The 20,365-nt window shown below is 45.3% G+C and overlaps 1 protein-coding gene across 4 annotated transcripts in view; it reads right to left on the bottom strand.

Moving 5' to 3' along the window:
• Positions 1 to 20,365, bottom strand: part of CACNA1D (calcium voltage-gated channel subunit alpha1 D) — a 347,874-nt gene that overhangs the window by 101,705 nt on the left and 225,804 nt on the right. For all 4 annotated transcript variants that reach the window (XM_003789390.2, XM_003789392.2, XM_003789391.2 and 1 more), the window contains exon 9: positions 6,342 to 6,511. In XM_003789390.2, the coding sequence (XP_003789438.1) occupies positions 6,342 to 6,511 (170 nt within the window). The remainder of the gene's footprint in view (positions 1 to 6,341; positions 6,512 to 20,365) is intronic.

Genomic DNA, 20,365 nt, shown 5'->3' with positions numbered 1-20,365 from the left:
CAACTTCCAGCTTTTGGGCTTAGGTGATTCTCTTGCCTCAGCCTCTTGAGTAGCTGGGACTACAGGCACCTGCCACACGCCTGGCTATTTTTTTTGTTGTTGCAATTTGGCTGGCACTGGGTTTGAAGCCGCCACTCGGCTATTTTTTGTTGCAGTTGTCATTGTTGTATAGCGGGCACAGGCCGGGCTCGAACCTACCAGCCTTGGTGTATGTGGCTGGCACCGTAACCACTGTGCTACGGGTGCCGAGCCAACTTCAGCAGTTTTATAATAGCAATTTATTAGAAATAGCCAAAAATTTTGTTCTGAAAACATGGGAGGATGTCAGTAAAAGCTATCTGTGCTGAACATCTTATGGTGGAATGTACAAAAAGGCTGGCTATGTAGAATCACTGTTCTTCTGTGCATAAAGTGAGGCTGAAGGAATAGGATAGGACCCAAACTGCTAAGTCTGGCTCCCTCTAGGACAGTAGTTCTCAACCTTTTTAATTGCTGCGTTGTTACAAATGGAACAAAGGAGTCGCGACCCACAGGTTGAGAATTGCTGCTCTAGGAGCAGGAAGGGAGAATTTTTTCACTTTATATACTTTGATATTACATGAATTCTTTACGATTATTACTTTTATAATTAAAATACATGGCTCAGTGCTTATAGCTCTGTGGCTAGGGCACCCAGCCATATATACCGGAGCTGGCAGGTTCGAATCCAGCCCGGGCCTGCCAAACAACAATGACAACTACAACAACAACAAAAAAGTAACTGAGTGTTGTGGCAGGTGCCTGTAACCCCAGCTATTGGGAGGCTGAGGCAAGAGAATCGTTTAAGCCTGAGAGTTTGAGGCTGCTGTGAGCTGTGATGCCATAGTACTCTACTAAAGGCGACATATTGAGACTCTGCCTCAAAAAAATTATTATATATATAATTAAAATACACTAAAAACAAATAAACAAAAAGAAGCAAGTACTTGCTCCTCCTTATCCCCATGGTGGGACCACCATCCCTCAGTGCACCTCCCACCCAGCTCTTATGTGGCTCAAGTTGGTGGCAGATGTGAAGGTGCCCTTAGAAACTACTACTTTCCACCAGCCCAGTGGGGAGAGTCCACCTGGGACAGAGGACTGCTCCCAGTACTGGGGACCGAGTCCAGCTGTTGTCCCTGGCATGGGCCCTCCCCAGGCAGCACATCTACTGCCTCTCCAGTCAGGGCAGCTGACCTGAATGCATGTCTACCATATGCAACTCTAATCGTTGCTGCTTGCTTTATAGCTTTTAATTGAATATTTTTAATTTTAAACTTGTGCCCTGAGGTAGTTTAATTATGATGAAAGCAGTTTTATAAATTAAAATTTCAAAACACAGTATTTTTAAATAGGACCACCAAATTGCCAAGCCAAACTGATGCAAACATCTACGTGCTCCTGGTTTTTTGCCCAGCCCTAAAGCAAACACCCTAGTAAGAGGCCTGTAGGTAACAGATGCACAAGGGAGGTGGCCAGGGAACCTGTACACTGAGCTGTGGGGCAGCAGGGACCTGGGAAAGGGACTCCCCCAGGCCAGGGCTGCACCCACAGCCTCTGGGACCACTGAGGAAGCAGAATACAGAGAGGCTTTCCTCATGGCCTTACTTGGAGCTATAGGTATCCCCTTCCCTTTCCTTGGGTGTTAAGTATCCCCATTGAAAGGGATTACTGATCAGTATAGTTCTCATAATAAATATAATAAAACTGCCCTGCTTTTCTGGCCAGAATTTTAGAATGAGCGCCCTTTAAAACGATTTCATTATTTTTAATGCTATTTTTTTTAAAAGACTAATCACTGACAATGAGAAGAGTTTAAAATAGAATTCTAGGCTTCCAGATTTTAATGGCCCTAGAAAAACTCCATTGTTAACTCAGAAGCAGCTGCATACGTCTAAAAAATCACTTTGAGATTTGGCAGGGTTTCTTAAGAAACTTGAAGCTCAGCAAAAAGTTAAATAAATTATCCTTGAAAATTTATCAAATGTTTGGGAAGTAACTTCGAAGGGAAATTTGTCCATTCAATTGATTGTGTAACCCAAGATTTCTAATAGCAAATCACAAAATGACATTTGAAATAGTTCATGAATGCATAGCGCTAGAGCTATCTGTTAGCAGTCACCAGACGGCTCAGTTTGAGATTGTCTCTTAAACAAATTCCTGGAACAGCCAATGACAACATCCAGGACTCAGGAGTTCCCATCCCTAACTCCACATTATAACCTCCAAGGAATGTGAACAAAAAAGTGACTCAGCACCCGTGGTTCAGTGGTTAGGGCGCCGGCCACATACACTGAGGCAGGTGGGTTAGAACTCGATTCAGGCCTGCTAAACAATAATGACAACTCCAACAAAAAAAATAGCTGTGTGTTGTAGAGGGTACCTATATTCCCAGCTACTTGGGAGGCTGAGGCAAGACAATAGCTTAAGCCCAACAGTTAGAGGTTGCTGTGAGTGACACCACAGCACTCTACCCAGGGCAACGTAATGAGACTCTGTCTCAAAAAAAAAAAAAAAAGAGCTACCCCTGGTGCCTACCCCTGAAGTAATCAATTTTAGAGGGTGGAGTTTGGCTCTAGGAAGCATTCAAGCTCCCCAGGTGACTGTAATGTACGGCCAGCCCTGGGCACCACAGATGAAGGCAATGACATTTAGCAGGTAGAAGAGAAAGGAGAATGTGAGCGCATCCCCAAGTACTTGGTTTGACGTCTGTTCTCTGATGGCAAGTACTGACAGTCTAGGAAAGGACGCAAGAGCCAGAAACTGTGCTACCATATCTCAAAAGTGACCAAGTCAATAGGTTTGCTTTCTGTCAATATTTATAGTTTCTGAACAGCAAAGTAGAGGGTAATGGTTCTAAAAGCAGTTCTCATCCTGAGGTTGGAGAGATATCTACTAGAATCTTCAAAACAATTGTTTATGTTTCACTGGAATCTATGACCGCAGCAGCAGCAAGGACTACAGCTCTGACAGCTCCTACTAGTCACCAAATACTCAGTCCTCACCACAGCCCCATGGGTAGAAACATTTTTATCTCTTTCTTGCAGACAATGAAAGCGGGGCTAAGAGATGTGTAGTAATTTGCCTAACACTAACGTCCAAATTCCAAGTCACAAAACTCAGTTGTAGCCAATTCCAGAACGTCAGGACAGAAACCACCGAACTCACATCCAGGACCCAGTTGAAAAGGGCTCTCAGTTGAATTACCCCAAGCCAGGGTGGATTAAGTCAGAAGGCCCAGAGGTACTATCAGAGCAGGGCTGGGGTGTGAGGGATGTGGGGTGACCTCACCTCCAGGAAAGACACTGATGCCGTGACCCTGGCCCTGGCAGCACCCACACTCCCACAGCCTGCTAATCAGACGTGCAGTCAGCCTCAGACCTGGCCTAAGCTGGTGATAAACCCACAACTGTTTGCTTGGTAAGGAAGACCACACCAAACTCTCCTCTCCCGTGGTTTTCTGGCTGTGACAGAAAGAAAATGTCTAGAAACCACAGGAGGCCTCAGGAAACCTCAACAGTGCTGGCTTCTCCAGAAAGTTTGGGCTGCCGAGTTCTCTGCTCAGAGAGGTTCCCCTCCTCCTCACTGGAGAGGACTTGGTGGGTCTCTCAAGTCAGTTAAATCTCAACATGGTTCTCACAGTCTAAGATTTATGTTGTTATTTAAAACCTTCATCACGAAGCCCTGGAAATCTGATGACTCGGGAAGCACTGTGAGCCTCGCTCCATGGGAGGCCCCAGCACCTGGCAAAATGAGCTCAGCAAAGAACAAGGGCACATTACAGAAATATTTGCCATTATGGATCAAACATTAAGCTACTTAATCATTTGGCGTCACACATCGCTGCATAGTAGAAACAATATGTTGATGTTCCAAAGACACAGTGCAGTTTCATGGTCTTGGGAGCCCCAGTTACAAGGTTAATTCTGAATATCTATAAGACTTTTAAAGGAGCTTTGTTCCTTCCTTGTTTATATTCCTGAGTGATGCACTTAAGGGCCCTGAACATCTGTCACTTTCCACACCTCATTCATGCCATTTCCAAAGGCTGCTCACCCCCGCCAGAGCCTTCCTTGTGTTTCTAACCCCCCACCCGCTCTCACTGCCAGCATCATCACGCCCTCTTGGCTCACACAGCAGACTACTGGTCCTTGATTATGGGCCTAGCTTCTTCTTTCTGTCGTACACTAGGACACTGCCTCTCAATCTTCTCTCCATGGCAAGTTCTCTGAAAGGCAGAGTCATTGATTTTGTTGTTACTCAGGCAGGTTCTTCGTGGAGAGTGGCAGGACACAGGAATTGGGGGACTGAGACAGGATAACCCTCAGGATATTGCCTTAAGGCCACCGAAAATCCCTATTTCTCAAATCACAGGCCATAAAACAAGTCCACCACAAATGATGTTAGCAACACCGGAATATGGATCTCTCTTTCTAGAGGTGGAGCAGTAAAGAGATGCAAGTCCACTGACCTGTAAGAGGGCCTCACTCAGTTCCCTGCAGAACACATCGAAACTAGCAATAATGATGTCCTGCCCGGAGAAAGGGACACTTTGCCTGGTTTACACCTAACGGGTATAAATCTGTTAGGGAGGCAGGTGGCTGGTGGATCTCTGAGACAGGTCGTGTCACTCTTCTTACATCTAATTACCTAGAGGACACATTGCTAAGTTTGGGACTCAAATGAACATCCATTTATAAACTCTGATCTCATTTGACAAACACAGCTCCAGAAACACTCCCACAGTCTACAGATCTGCAGGTGATGAAGTCCCAGCCCTTTCCTGAGCCTGGCAAAACATAGGGAGGAGTGCGAAGAGAGATGTCTGCATCCGCCAGCTCCCCATCAGCACACAGGTTTGAGCTGGTTGTAACATTCACAATAACAGAAAACAGCCCTCCCACACAGCACAGACTCACAGAGTCCTCAGGTGGAAGGAAGGTAAAGGCCATCGCAGTCAAGAATCCTTTCCATTGTGGGTCTTCTCTGCCCCCTGCCACACTCCACTACCTGCAGAAGAGGTACCACTCCTCCTGCTGTGGCCTAGCGCAGCCTTCACACTCTCCTGCTGTGGTACCGCAGCCTTCACACTCTCCTGCTCCAGCCAAATGAAGGGCCCACCGCCTCGTCCCTGAAACCTGGCACCTTTTCCCATCTCCTTGGGTCAGAATGTTTCTCCTGATCTGAAATGTCATAGCTCAGATCCATCCATCCTTTAAGGCCCAGGGCAAATGTCCTCAGTCCTGTCCTAGACCCTTTCCTCCTGTGGCACATACCTACATCCCCTTGTATCCTGCAGTGCTGTATTTATGTGTGAGTGGGCCCACCCCTCACTAGAGGGCTGCAAATCCTCTCACAGGGTCTCCCTTGCACACAGCCCCAGGTCTTGCAGAGTGCACAAGTGACTGGATTGACAGCTGAGGGCCTTGCTCAGCCATCTACAAGGGAGGGCTAAACTCAGTCTCCCAGGCATTGGACATGTGCTCTTAGGATTACATTCTCAGTCCTTAGGATCAGCTATTCTGCATTGCAAACAAATCACAAACATCTTAGTCAAATGCACTACTGGATTCAATTTCCACTTTTACCTGAGGCACAGATGGCCCCAGGAAGAGTAAGAGCATGTCTGTGAGAAAAGTATATGGCAAAAGACACTCTGTAGCTGACAATGGCAATTAATTCCAGTGGTTGACTGAGTTACCAGGCCTTGTTTCCAGCAGAAAGTGCTCTAGGGTGCCTAGTGTCACAGCATGAAGTAATAGGTAGGTGGGCTGCAAAGCAGCCTACATGTGCTGCTTAACCTATTGCCTAGAATGGTGAGTTGGTTTCTTCCCAGCCCTGGTGGGCTAAGCATTTTGGCTTTATAAGGACAGAACAGGTGGGAGCCACTTCAGGTGGCACAAGAGTCAAGAGAGACCCTGTTCTTCAAGTTCTTGTGCAATAACCCTTTTCATTCTGAGGAGAGGGAAACATAACTTCTTCTCCTGGGGGAAGAGAGGAAAGGTCTAAGTACACATCTCACCATGCCCTGTGCTCTCACAGAAATAAGCCCACTGAATTCCCAAGGCCAACGGTGAGTCTGTCCTCCCCTCCTCAACCACAACCACCTTTCTAAATAGAAATCTAAACCCTGAACGTTGGGCAGAAACTCAGAGTCGGTGCAAATGTACTTGTCTCTGTGGTGTGTGCGGGCACAAGGAACCAGACAGCCGGAGGGGGGCAGCCTATTCCCAGCCTGGGTCAGATAAGAAGCATGCTTGCTGCCTGGCATCTGGACTGCGCCCTGGGTCTGTCCGGTCAGGGACAGGAAGAGCTCTACATACTGTTTCGTTTGCTTTCCTCTCCTCCTTCCTCCTCGTTCTCTGGATCAATGTCTTCTGCCTGGGTAATCCAGTCCAAGTAGCCCTTTAGATCCTCTTCCAGCTGCTGCTTTTCCCGGAGCTTCTGGAAATCTCCCCGTGCTTTAGCCTTCTCTCTTTCCTTTGAAAATTCTCTGGGGGAGGCAAAGAGAACAAGCAGGTGTCAGGACTTCGTTGGGGATCTGCACCATGAGCCACCTGTCCTGCTGCACAACATTGTGGCAGGACACATAGCACTGAGTACAGCCACATTAGCACAGCAATGGGAGCCACACACGGGACAGGACATAAGACAGTGTCTTCTAAGCAAGCCGGTGGGTGTCAGAGTCGCAGAGACCACACTAACATACATGCATCATTTCTTAGAAAATGAACTCCCTTCAGGATGATGACAATCCCAAGGAGCCTAGGCCCCAAAACACCATGTGCTATCATGGCTGACCTGGGACACCCCAGCAGGGGCCTGAGCTCAGAGAGGCCCCACCTTTCCCACAGCCTCCTCAGATACCCAGCATCACACTTTAAAGAGAAGGGACCCAAGTGGGTCAAACCGTGTCAGAGAGTACCAAGTTGAGGGCTTCTTCAACACTCTGAACACAACTTTGCATTCATATGTGTGCTGACCCCTCTTGTCCAGACCAAGAGCTCTGGGGGGAGCAGTCCTTCCTGTTGCCCATACCAGGCTCCCTCCCCACCACCTGCATGTTTGGACCAGAGCAGTGAACAGGGTAGGGGCAGACCCACCCACAGCCCAGAGGGGAACTTGAGCACTGAAGCACTGCTGTTTCCCTTCACCCTCGCTACTTGTCATGGTCCTTTCTTCTGCAGTAGGTAAAGAGGCTGTACGATTTGTTGCCCATTTACGGGAACACCTGCCCTGGAAAGGCTTTGGCAGATGTGTCAGTGTTCTCAGCTGCCTGCTGTTTACTCTGCCCTCCGTGTGTGCAATCCTGTATCTATGCACACGTACGAAGCCCCACATTTTGCTTAGGCAAGTCTCAGTCAGGTGGATGATTACCTAATTTTTATATACAAGAAACCATCTGTATTTCTGACCATGAATTCTTACAGGAGCCAGGATATGTGAGTTACAGATTTAGTAAGTACAATTAAGAAGCTGCTAAGAAAGCAGATGAGGTTATAGCAGTGCAGCCTCTGCACACAGATCCTAGGGTTCTGACACAGATGACCACCATCTCTTTTCTCGCCTTCCTTCCAATTCAAAGCCAGTGCATGTCCCTTTCCAAGACCTAGCTCATTTACCCAACTCAACTGATGGATGCAGAAATGGCCTGCTTTCATAAAAATAACCCCCTTTTCACTCCCGTCTCACAACTCTAGCTGTAAAGGGGCTGAAAAGATACTTGAACACCCAGTGACACCAATACTTCAGATAAGAACCTGGACTCCTTGCCAAAGTGCTGCCTTCTGCCCACAATTAGAAAGGACCCCACTCTTTGCTCCTAAATCATCCCACTTTCTGGACCCCTTGGAACCTAACCTTGGCTCCATTAGGGCTGCTCCTTCTTTACTCTCTGGGAAGTGAGGAAGGAGGCAAGGCCTCACAGTGTCCTAGGTGCAGCTCACGGAGACCTGCCCCCAAGGATTTGGAGAGTGAGCAGCAGTTGACCCCAATCCAAACACATGCTCTGATCTTTCCATCCAAATACATTCCTCTCATGGAGAACACTTCCCTATCTCAAAGCAGGGACTCTGTGGGCAGTGGCTGGGGCTCATACATACCACATGCTGAGAATGGTTTGGGGTTTCTAGAACCTCTTGGGCTTCTGAGACCAAAGAAATGCATAACCTAGCCCTAGGTAAATTCACCAAATTACTCTGAACTCTGAAGAAGTCAACTCAACAGAGAATTACATCCCTGAGCAACAACACAAGGGCTTGGAGTGGCACATGTCAACATGAAAACAAATACAGAATCTGTTTTCTTGAATACACTGTAAAGAACAAGTGGACCTACAATTCTATTACACCAAAAGGTGTCCTAGTGCTGATCTTTTGACATGTTTTAATTCTGAACTTGGCACACTACACTTAGATGCTTACATCCAAACAGGTATTCTTATTTTGGATTCATAGCATATGAGGTTCTTGAAAAAACTTTATAGAGATAGTAAACGAGTTATCCCATGAAGCTTAAGGACTTTATAAAATAAAATTTATATCTTTAATATCATATTTTAGGCATTTTTAACATTAAAAATATAGAAAAACCCCCTATCCAGCTGCATCACTGTCACACATTCTTGGCTGTTAGGACAGAGCTAAGCATGCGTAAGTAAAACCCTACTAAGACTAAAATTCCTGAGAATAAAAAAAATTCCTGGTTTATATAAAATAATAATCACTATTACAAAAGTTCACATAACAAAGCCATTACTCTATGTAGAGATTTACAAAGGTTCATAAAACAAAGCTGTTACTGTAGAGACCATATGAACCTGTTTTAGACTGTTCCAAATGGCCTTATAATTAGCAGTCAGGTAACACTGAATTGGACAGAACTGAAGTTTACACAGCATAAATCTGTTCACTAAGATGCAGAGTGGAAGAAAGGGACAAGGAGGTGGTGTCTGTGCAATAAACCCAGCTGCCCCCTTGGCTCTCTGGGACCATGTGAGCGCTAAGTCTAAAGACCCTGGTTTCTAGTCCCAGCTCTGCCACTTTTCTGTTCTGAGTTTCAGTTTCCTCACTTGCAAAACAGACATAATAATTCCTGTTCTACTGTTTCACAGGGATGAGTAAGACACTCAGTAAGATGACACTTCAAGAAACACAAAGCACTGTACATACATGCAAATGCATCATTTTTAGTTGTTGAATCTGGATATAAGAGAGAAATGAAAAAGGCAAATGGAAAAACTTGCTTAAATACCAATGGGAGAAAAATTAGAAATAGCTCTGAATGACCTCTAAGCCACTATGATCCTATCAGAGTTGGGACACACACTCTGGGATCTTAGGGCTCAGACTGACCATGATGGGCCTGTATTACTATCTGCTCAGTTGACAACATCCTGTTCCCATCACAGCCACCTTTCAACTCTTTGTTGCAGAAAATTTCCCCAAGTCCATTGTGCATCTTGTGTCAACCTCAGTGGATGATGATAGAAAGTGACTCTATGGTTTATCTTACAAGGGTACAAGTGAATCTTTCTAAAAGCAGAGTATGAACGTTTTAACTCAATAGCTAAGAAAATGACATGAAGGTTATCTTGACCAGTTTGATGAGAGTATTTTAAAATGTACACGAAAACAGCACACTGTACCCCATGATTGCATTAATGCACAGTTATGCTATAAGAAATTTTAAAAAAAGAAAGTGACTCCATTTTACACAAGAATTCATCATATTCTAAGAAGCCCATTACTCAGAAATTGAATAACAGTCACTATTACAAAACTTTATTTATCAAAGCTATTGTAGAAATCATTAGACTTTCATAACTGCCTGAAAATCCAACTGTTAAATGTGCGAGGAGTCTGCTTGTTCCAAAATGGAATTTTGTTTGTGGTGTGTCTGACCAAAAGTAAAGATGAGTAAGAAGTACTCAGCCCACAACCCCCCCGCCCCCCACATTGAGTGCTATCCTTTGCACACCAATGAGAGGGAAATAAAATGTCTGTAATCTCATTAGGATGTTTCTGAAGGACAAAACAGAAGACAAGGGGTGGGGACAAAGGGTGAGAAGAGGACAAGGTTGGAATGATGCTCCTAAGTGTTTCCTATAGTTTTGACTTTGGGAATCATGTTAATGTTCTTCACATTAAGCATTTTAAAATTAAATAAACAAGGATAAGATGAAGGGAAAATACCCCTCAACTGAAAGTGAATTGTAACAAATGAATGTGATTGTATTTCAAATGAATACCTTAACTACACTGAAGGAGAAAGATAAAAGTTATGAATGTGTGACTACACACTCTCAGTCTGGGGCAGGACTGAATTCAGGAACAAACAGCAAACAGACACTGAACTCTTTTTCTGAGGATTTTCAGGTAGTGATATGGATGAGACCATTCTGAAACTATTTTAGATGTATTACAGGATTTAACAAATGAGTAAATGTGTTACTGTTGCTGGGAGCCAGAACACTGTGGAGCCTCTCACTGTGGAAGGAGGGACACAGAAGCACAGAATGAGGACTAGAAAGAACCCTCGAGCGATAAACTGGCACTGGAAGTATAGGTGCGAACTCACGATTTCTAAACTATGTTTATTTTGAAGTCTGATTTCTGACGTCTGGTTTTTAAAAGATGTCAGTACATTGGTATGCGTAAGTGTATGTGTATAGAAATGCAACCATTTCCTAGTTCTGGCTGTCGAAGGGATCTAGACACAAAGGCCCTCCAGTGGGTATGAGCACACTTGGATGGTACTCATACCTTGGTCTGTATTAACATTCCCCCTTAAAAGGAACCAAGGAACCAGGGTCTTTAGAGAAATGGTCAATTCCAGGGATAGGGTAGGGTAGGTGCCAGATGAAGAAAATAAGGAAATGCTCAAAAACGAACTCATGATGGACACATGTTGTAAGAATATGGGAGCTAGAGAAGCATCTCCCACTGGCCAAATCTGAAAAAATTTGCAGACCAAAATAACAAAGGATGGTAATACATAATAAAATTTTCTTTAAAAAAAAAAAAATCAAACCAGTCCATAACCCTTATGGATAGATAGCTAACAAAAAAGCTACTGAGATAAAATATTAATAGTGAGTGATTTGGGATATAGGGCACATGAATTGTTCATTGTACTATTCTTGCAACTTTTCTGTATATTTGCCATTATTTCCAAACAGAAAAAAATTTTAAGTGCTTAGAAAATACAACTGTAATAATCAAATACAAATTTATATTGTCACATAGTCACTTTGGTCTGCCAGCCAGATTGCAAGTTCCTGCAGGAATGGACAATATTGTCCATTTCATGCATATTTCTTCACATATCTCTGATTCCCCATGGTGCCCACTTCAAACAGCCATGCAGGAAGACTTTGCATAAAAAATGCACCCAACAAAATGAGCCCTACTCCTACTCCTGGAGGAGGCCAGATTATATCCCTGCAGAACAGAAAGCCCACAATTGCTGGAATCTCCCAGAAACATGTAACGAGCATGCCCAAGCCTACACATACCATCTGAACAGCCTCCACAGCCAAACTGCCATTTCTCCTTATCATTGTTTGGCCTCAAGTGGTAGATTTTCTGTCTCTAGATCATTAGAAAAACTTCCCTTTCATCTCCTTTTTAAGGAGCAATTACTTAGTAAGGAAGTTCCCTGGTGTCCCAACAAGACAACTACCCAGGGACTTGCTCAGGCCAGTTTGCGTATGACCCACCCCCTGAGGCCGCTAAGGGAGGTACAGCCAGAGTGTGTCCTCAGGGCTCGCCTCCCTTTCTGCTCCAGGTGACTGCCGCAGGCCTGGACATCACTCCGTGGTGTCCTGCTCTCGGTGGCCCACACTCCTCACTGCTGCCCTTGAGAACCAACTCTAGACACCTTAGCCTGGCGCTGAGGCCTTCAGGCCTTCTCCCAGCTTCCCCGCCAGACTTATTTGCCCATCCTATAAACGTCCACTCTGCCCTTTGGCTGCTCTTCTCAATTCCCCAACCTTCTGTAGTTTGGTCCACCTGACACAGCCTTCTCTTATCTTTGAATTACAGCTCAGCTTTCATGACCAAGCTCAAGTCTCGTTTTTTTTGGTGATACGTTTCCTGGCTAGCCCAACCGGATGTGTTCTGCCCACCAGAACCACCAGAGCACTCTTCTCGTTAAGCACCCACACAGACACATGTGCGCCCCCTCCAGGTAGCCGCTCAGTGCTGCACCCTGCAGAGCCCAGCATGATACCTCCCCCTTCCTCACCGGAGAGTGCCTACTGCTATTACTCTCCTTGTCTGGAAACTGGGGCTCAGAGAGGTTGGGCACACAAGCTTTTTAGCTGCCAAATCCATCCTCCGAAGCACCCCCACATGGCACCTGGAAGGGAAAGGCAGGGAGCAGAGGAAGAATAGGGCAGATGCCTGGAGGGACGAGGATCAAAAAAGAGGCCATGGTCAGTCCAGGGAAGGCCTTAAATATAAAACGAAGGAACTGGGGTTTCTTCGTTATAGGCAATGGGGTACTGACAAAAGTTTGATAGGACTTTTATCAACTTTGCTTTACAGGTGTTATGTGTGAAGAAATCAAAATAAGGAGAAAATGGTGGTGGGAAAGCAAGAAGGCCTTCAGTAGCACTTCCCTACAGGGGTACCCACAGGCACCTTCGGGAGAGATGGACTAATGCCTCAGCGGGGTAACTGGAACACGGATATTCAAAGACATTTTTGGACCATCTTCCCAAGGCCCACACAACATAGGCTCTGCCCCACTCTGGCTAGCACTTGGCAACACTGGCCTATGCTGCCTTCAACTATAGCTGTAGCTCTGGTCCCCTTGGCCTCCTCTATGGTTTACAAGGAAAACCAGGAAACCTGACTGCTGTGGACTGGTCTCTTCCCCATTTTCTGCTCCTTCTCAGACTTGGCAGCCAGGAAATTTAGTGGCATCAATACCCAAGAAGCTGCCAGGCATGGTGGGTCATGCCTGTAACCTAGCACTCTAGGAGGCTGAGGTCAGAAGATTGCATGAGGTCAGGAGTTTGAGATAAGCCTTAACAAAAGCAAGACTTCATTTTTACTAAAAATAGAAAAATTAGCCAGGCATTGTGATAGGTACCTATAGTACCAGCTACTTGGGAGGCTGAGGCAGGAGGATAGCTTGAGCCCGGAAGTATGAGGCTGTAGTGAGCTATGATGCTGCCACTGCACTCTAGCGACAGTGAGACTCCATCTTGAACAAACAAACAAAAATACCCAAGGAGTACAAGGGTACTGAGTGAGTTCAGAATAAATGGCTGTGGGGGGTAAGGGGAGTTCTGACTATAAAGCAACAGTATGGCCCCCGCCCCAGCCCCACCCCCACCCCAGCCCCTTAGCTGGGAAAGATAAACACAACGGGCACAGCCTGAGCCCGGCCACCGCCCCATCACGCAGTCTTTTATATGTGATTGTGCCAGCCCTGGATCACACCCGATAATTAACAGCAGTTCAGCAGAATCTGAGCCTGCACAGCTAGGGGAAGTGATGTGGGTTTCTGCAAGACAGTGTGGGTCCATACTCTGTTCCCCCAAATAGAAACAAACTTCTTGTTTACTCAGTTTTTTGTTCAGTGTCTTCAAAGTATCTTTACACTCACTTTCCATGGGCTGCTTGTGGCCTCATGTGAAATAAGCAGGGCAGGTGTTTTCACGTCCCTTCTACAAAGACCAACCTGGGGCTCTACAAAGCAACATTAGTGGCCCCACATCAAGTGCACAGTCAACAGCATGACAGGGCTACCAACCAGGCTCCAAACCAAGCGTCTCTTCCACAGGCCTGCCTGAGCCCCAACCTCCTGGCTCAAACACTCACTGCTCAGGACCAGGGAGGGAGGGGTAGAAAGCACTGCTCTGCTTACACATGTTCTGATTTCCTTCTAGAGCCCCTGCTCATGAATAGAGAAAGCTGACAGCCAGCCTTCTGTTCATCTTCCCACTGAGTGTCTCTCACTCCTCCCCAGGAGGCACCACTCCAGGGACAGACTCCTGCCCAGAGCCCCAGTGGAGGCCCCAGGGCCTAGGAACAAGCCCTATGCTCTGCAGAGAGGCCCCTAGACCCTGACATCCTGATCTGGGATGCCTGGCTCGGCTAACACTACTCTGTGACCCAGTCTGCCACCAGCCATCACACACAGATGGAAATGCAGAGCAAATGAGACTGCCACAGACACAAGATGACACACAGGCGGCTCTGAGAAGTTTTATTTCTTGAATGCCCCATAAAATAAATGAGCCTCTGGAGATCATCTTGATTTAGATATAGGATTTTTTCCCCTTAGGTTGCAATGCTATTTGTTTTAAACAGATCTACATAAACAAAATTTAGACAAACTAAACACTTTGATATTTACACACACATGTATGTCAAAAAATAAAAACTAAAAACCCAAAACACAACATACAATAACCTGCAATCAGTAGCACCAACAGAATCACTAGGATCAGATTTCTAGTAAAATAGAGACATCAGAAATTCACCAAAAGCAAAGGCTATGTTTATAAAGACAAAGAGCAGGGGAAAGTTGAAGAAGTAACCCACTGATTTTTATCAGTGGGGGCTAGCCTTCTTTAGAACTAATTTCCCCTACACAGACATAAAGGAAATAAAACAGTATAGAAAGTGGTTAAGTTCAAAGAATATCTTTATGTTTAAAACTAATTTTTTGGAAAGCACATAGATTCAATTTAAGCACATTACTCAAGGAAACTAGGTATTTTGTTAAAAAAACAAAAAACAAAAGCAGTAATGTGTGATTTCACAAAGAAAACTTCTTTTTATCGGTAGTACTGGTTCAGTTTAAAGTTCATCAAAATCATTGTTCTTGTTCCAGTTTTCCCTCAACCATAAAAATCCAGCAATAGCCAAAGGATACTCTCTCTGCATGAGACAAATAGGCCAGGATCGGGTACAGACTTGGGACTGCAGCACCTGGCCAATGCCAGTAGGTCTGGTCCTTAAGAGGTGATGTCTTTGGGGCAGGGCGGGGATAGCTAGCCTGGGACAGCATTTTCCAGGGGAAGGTGTCCACCAGAAAGTGTGTGGGAACTGCTGGGGGGGAAAAGGGAGGAAGAAAAATGGAGGGCCCGTGTTTACACCATAAGTACATTGAGGAAAACATCTGACAATCACCTTTTAAATCATCAGACCACATCATGGTTATTTCTTAGGGACTCGTGACTTGAGCTAAACCCCATGGTGAATCCTTTTGTAAAGGGATTTGGTGCCTCCTAATTTTCCCTGTTTGCTAAAGTTTTGGTGTATTATGAAATTTTCTCAAAGTGATTTTCCTCTTTTAATTTCCTCGATACTTTTCTTGACATAAAAGACAGAAGATGCTTTCAAAAGAAAACAGTTTCCATCTTCTGGGAGGACAAACCACTTTTAATGTGCTTTTAATGACTAGGTTGAGTTGTGTGCCATCGGAACTTAGCTGCTGGGCTGCCCTGCCCACTAAACCTCAGCAACTTCCCTGAGCAGGGCAGGGGGGTGAGGATGAGTGAATGAATGCACCATCTATGTGGCTTCCCATATATCTTCTGCCTCCTTGAATCTAAACTCCAGTCATCGGTGAGTCCACTCACTTCTCCCAGCACCAGCTCTCTTTCTGCTCCAGGTGACTGTGCATGCTGTTCTCTGTGTAAGCCTCAACTGCTTTTCCAGATACCACCTTACTCAGCTGGTCAAGGATATAAGGACATTTCTCCAATGTCCTTGGAGTTCCCTACATTAGAAATTTTATAGAATTTATTTCATAGTCCTTCCATTGGTTATTTAATAATTTCTTTGGCTCACCAGATGGTAAGCTCTGTGAAAGAGGGGCTGTGTCTGTCTTATCTTCATCTATTGTTTCCTTGTCACAAATCCTGGCCAATACTAGTTGAGTGATAAGAATCAGCTAGATAAATTAGTAAATGCTTTTATAAGCATGGATTTTACAGTAACGAAGGTCAAAGACATAGACACTGGGCTCTGCACTGCATGTACTGGGGCACAAGTGCTCATGTTCTATCACCTAAAACTGTACCCATCATGCCATTAAATTAAAAACAAAGACTCCTGTCCAAGTCTAAAAAAATACATATACATTCACACAAAAAATATATATTACAAATAAAGTATCTCAGGAATCTATATCTCCTCCTTGTTTGAAGACAGAAGAATTTCTCTCTCTTTGAAGGGTTAGTTTCCATGGCTACCAAAGACATTCCAATGCTTCTAGCAGAAAACTTCTCCCAATAAGAATCGATGCAGGGTGCATATTAAAAGTTATAGAGTTATTTGAATCTATTTTTATTTAAACATGTTTTAACAGGTATTCTTCAAAAACATGGGCTCTCTTGTCTGACATCACTCTCTGAATGAAATATATCATTCCAATCAAAACAGCCAAACCAATATCATCTCTGATTTTTGTGACAGGCTTCAAATACTGCTATTTAATAAGTCACTTAAGAAAGACATTCTGGTATGTTTGTCAGATTCTAGTTTTCAAAGAAAAATAAGAAAAATGTGTACTGAAGTCTGGCCTGGGAGCTTGGCAAAACCATTAAAAACAAACATGTCTGAAGGCATCAACAACACCAGGGCATGTCAAGGGCCCAGCTAAACTGCCTGGAATGGACTGGTAGCTGGAGGAGCTGTTCAAAGAGCTGCTAGGGGTTCCATCTGCAGAGGAACCATGTGGACCTGAGGCTGGGACTGAGCCCTCCTTTGAGGTCCCCCCAAAACAATACCTGTGGGAAATTCAGTCAAGTCCCACTCACTGCCAGGTAAAAGGGAAGCCGCTGATGAGTGGCACTGAGAGGGGACAGAAGGAGCACCCATCAAAAGGCAGGAAGGGTGGGAAGTGCCTTTTCTGGGCTCTCAGAGTAGCTGAGAACAGGGGAAGAGCTTCATGTCAGGCGGGAGGCACAGGGGCTGAGAGATTCACCTTCCTGTAACAGGGCCCCAAAGGACCACTTAAGCTGGAATGCAACTTGTCCACAGGCAGATTTAAGAGGAAAACGAAATCAATTTCTCTGAAGCCTCCATATTCCACTGCTCCACTCTGCTTTGGGTAATTAAAGGAAGAGAAAAAAACTGATAAAGCATGAAGAGCAGAGCAGCTCAGGATACATCAGCACGGACACGGCTGGATAGATGTGGTCCTACACAGAGCTCCCCTCACCAGACACAGAAAGAGCTTCCAACTGATGAGAAAAAGCAGCCTGAGCTCTGGAGGCAGACAGATCCTAGCCTTACTACTTACTAGCTGTGTAACTTCAAGAATGCTGATAAACCTCTCTGAGCCTTGATTCTCTCATCTGTAAACTGAGGCACAGAGTCATCAGCCAAAGTAAAAGAGAATATCGAATGAAATAAATTGATTAAAGCACTGGGCCCAGAGCCTGGTATGTATCCTAATCATTAGCAATGATTACAAACCATAAAGAAAAATTCCCTCACACAATCCACATCCCAGACTTGGCAATCAAAAAGCATAGACCTCTCTTCCTATCTGAGGGCAGAGGCCACAGCAATCTGCTATGTGTATGCCTTCATTTCCATCTCCACCTCTGCACTCTTGGCAGCCTCGCCCTTGTACTGACTGGCTCCAACAGGCAGAAAGACATCAGGCCACCCCCTTCTCACTATTTCCTGAGAGATGGAAAGTGCTTTGTCATTCCTACAGATCCTACCCAACTTTCAATGCCCAGCTGGAGCCCAGCTTCCTCAGCGGAGCCCTTCCTGACCTGCTAATACCTGCCGATGTCCCACTATACTCCTAGGGCATACTTCTAGGAACATGTTTGATGCTAGAACACATTTGATGGATAGCCCAAGAGAGAAACATGGCTAGAATCCATGCAGGGCCCTGTCATTCCTTGGTATGTCTCCGTAGGCCTGCTCATAAGTACCAGCTGATGACTCAAGGACAGGTGGGCCTCGGGGGACAGCACACCTCTGGATAGGTGGCATGTCATTACTCACTTAATTAGAATCCTTTAGATGCAGCCAAAGTCTCCAAGACTTCGAGGCTCTTGTGAAGGTACCAGCAGACAACACAAATCAAGATTTATTTCAAAGCAGAATCTTAAGACAATGATGAAGTTTAGTATGGATTAATATTTTATTCCTGACTCCAAAGCAATCTCTCCTGAGAGTCAGACTTAAAGAAATCAGGCCAATGCTCCAATGGCCTTTTCAGGCCCTAGAAAGAAATGCTAGCAAGTGAGCCTCCAGACTAAAAATAAGAAGACTTTTCCAACTCACAGCAATGACTGCTGGGGGGACTATAGCCAGGCCAGTGTGGGGCAGCTCTCACATTTGGAAAGGTCTTTCAGTTTACAAAGTCTCTTCCCATCCATTCTCTCCTTGGTTCTTAGTATGGCTCTGTGAGGAAAACCACAGAGCAGATGGGGTGATCTAATTCTGGAGATGAGAAAACCCTGGCTCAGAGAAGTTAAGTATATTGACCAAAGTCACATTTCTAGAAAGTAAAGAACCAGGACCAGAGCCAGAACTTCTAACCTATGACTTGGCACTCTTCCCAGTGTGACACAGAGAAAGCAATAACCACAGCAACTAGTAATCCCCTTGGACAAGGGAGTCATTGTGGGCCAAGATAGCACAGAGATCATAGCCATGGGCACTGCTTTAGCCCCAGCTGGGCGGACACTGAGACCATATGGCCAAAATAGCGAACCCCCCAGGCTCAGTCTATTGGGACTGAAGCTTCTGACATCCCCACTCCCAGGAAGATAAGCCCAAATTACAGCCTCCAGACATCACCACCCCAGACCGATGAGCTAGGGTCCATCAGCCAAGGGCTTGCCCACAGGAGACTTCATCTCCATGAAGCCTCTGCTCTCTTTGCTCTGGTTGTAGCCCAATCCCTAATCACCTAGTGCACCATTGTTCTACATGCTTCTGAGCTGCTCCCACCCACTCTTCAGCCCTTCCCGTTCACTCCATTCCGTCCAGGGTTGCTGCTCCACCTTGGCAAGCCATCCTTTACCCTCACCCTCTTCAGAAGGATCCCACAATCTCCCTGCTTTGCATCCCCTGCAGGTTTCTCACACCCTGGCTGCTGCAGGGCCTCCATGCATACCAGTTCCTCTCCACTTCTAGGCCAATATCCCCTCATCCTGTGAAATAAAACCAAATAAACAAAAGCCCTCATCCTTTGAGGATGGTGCCAGTGGGCTGCATGACCTCCCCTTTTGCTGTATCATCTTTTATTGACTTCCAGAACTAGAGATTTTGACTCCTGGCTCCCAGCCTTCCTCTCTGTCCCGACTTTTACTGGCACCCTGAGAAACTCCCAATAGCCCCTGCTTGCCTTGGCCAACCCTTGGCTTTTTGATTTCTCAACATATGAGTCTCCAACAATCACCTCTTCTGTGCTACTGCAGCCACCCAAACCCACTGTCATACCCTGAGTTTTATCACACCTCAAATTATGAATTCTAGCCTTCAGTTCTCTGACTACAACTTTGTCATGCCAGCTTATTCAATTATTACCACTATAAATATTTTGAACTTCTGAAATGTCCAGTCCAATGACACCCCTTTTTCCCCCCATCTGTTATGCCTCCCTTTTCTTCCTAATCCACCTTATATTACATGATCTATTATTACAGCGATGTCCCTGCTGATGTCCTAAATCCTCTTCCATCTTTTTTACTATCTATACATAGCTAGCAAAATCCTCACAGCTAGGAAAGCCTCCTTTTCAACACACAGCTAGCAAAAAGCTCAAATCCTCCTTTTCTCCATGCCTAGATAAGAATAGCCAAGCACGACTATAGGAAGTCAGATGGCAGGATGTGCCAACATCAGCACAGACTCATCATCCCCAGCTCCCAACTGGACTGCAACACTACCAACCATTGACACTACGTATAGTTTCTCTGGTCCACTTCCTCACTTTCTGCAATGGTTGTTTTGAGCTTTATCTACTGTCCTCAGACATGTGACTCTGCCACATGCTTCGGAGCAGTAAGAATTAGGCAGGAATACCTCCAGCTTCCCACTACCAGACCAAACCCCTATCTGTTTCATCTTACATTCCTTTCTTCTTACTACACAAAAAAGTATATTCTTGTAATATTGTCTTCTGACATCTCAATGAGTTGAGTTTTCTAATCCATGATTATCATATGTTCTTCTATTTATTAAGGTCTTCCTTAATTTCCTTCAGCCAAGTTTTATATAGAAGATTCTTGCCTAGGCAGCACCTCAGTGGGTAGGGCACCAGTACCATATAACCAAGGGTGGCAGGTTTGAACCTGGCCCCAGCCAAACTGCAACAAAAAAATAGCCAGGCATTGTGGCAGGCACCTGTA

This window comes from Otolemur garnettii, unplaced genomic scaffold, assembly GCF_000181295.1.
Source record: "Otolemur garnettii isolate 467f Iridium unplaced genomic scaffold, OtoGar3 scaffold00032, whole genome shotgun sequence".
Taxonomy (NCBI): Eukaryota; Metazoa; Chordata; class Mammalia; order Primates; family Galagidae; genus Otolemur; species Otolemur garnettii.
Note: the sequence above shows the minus strand (reverse complement) of the source record. Positions and strands in the feature narration are given on the sequence as shown.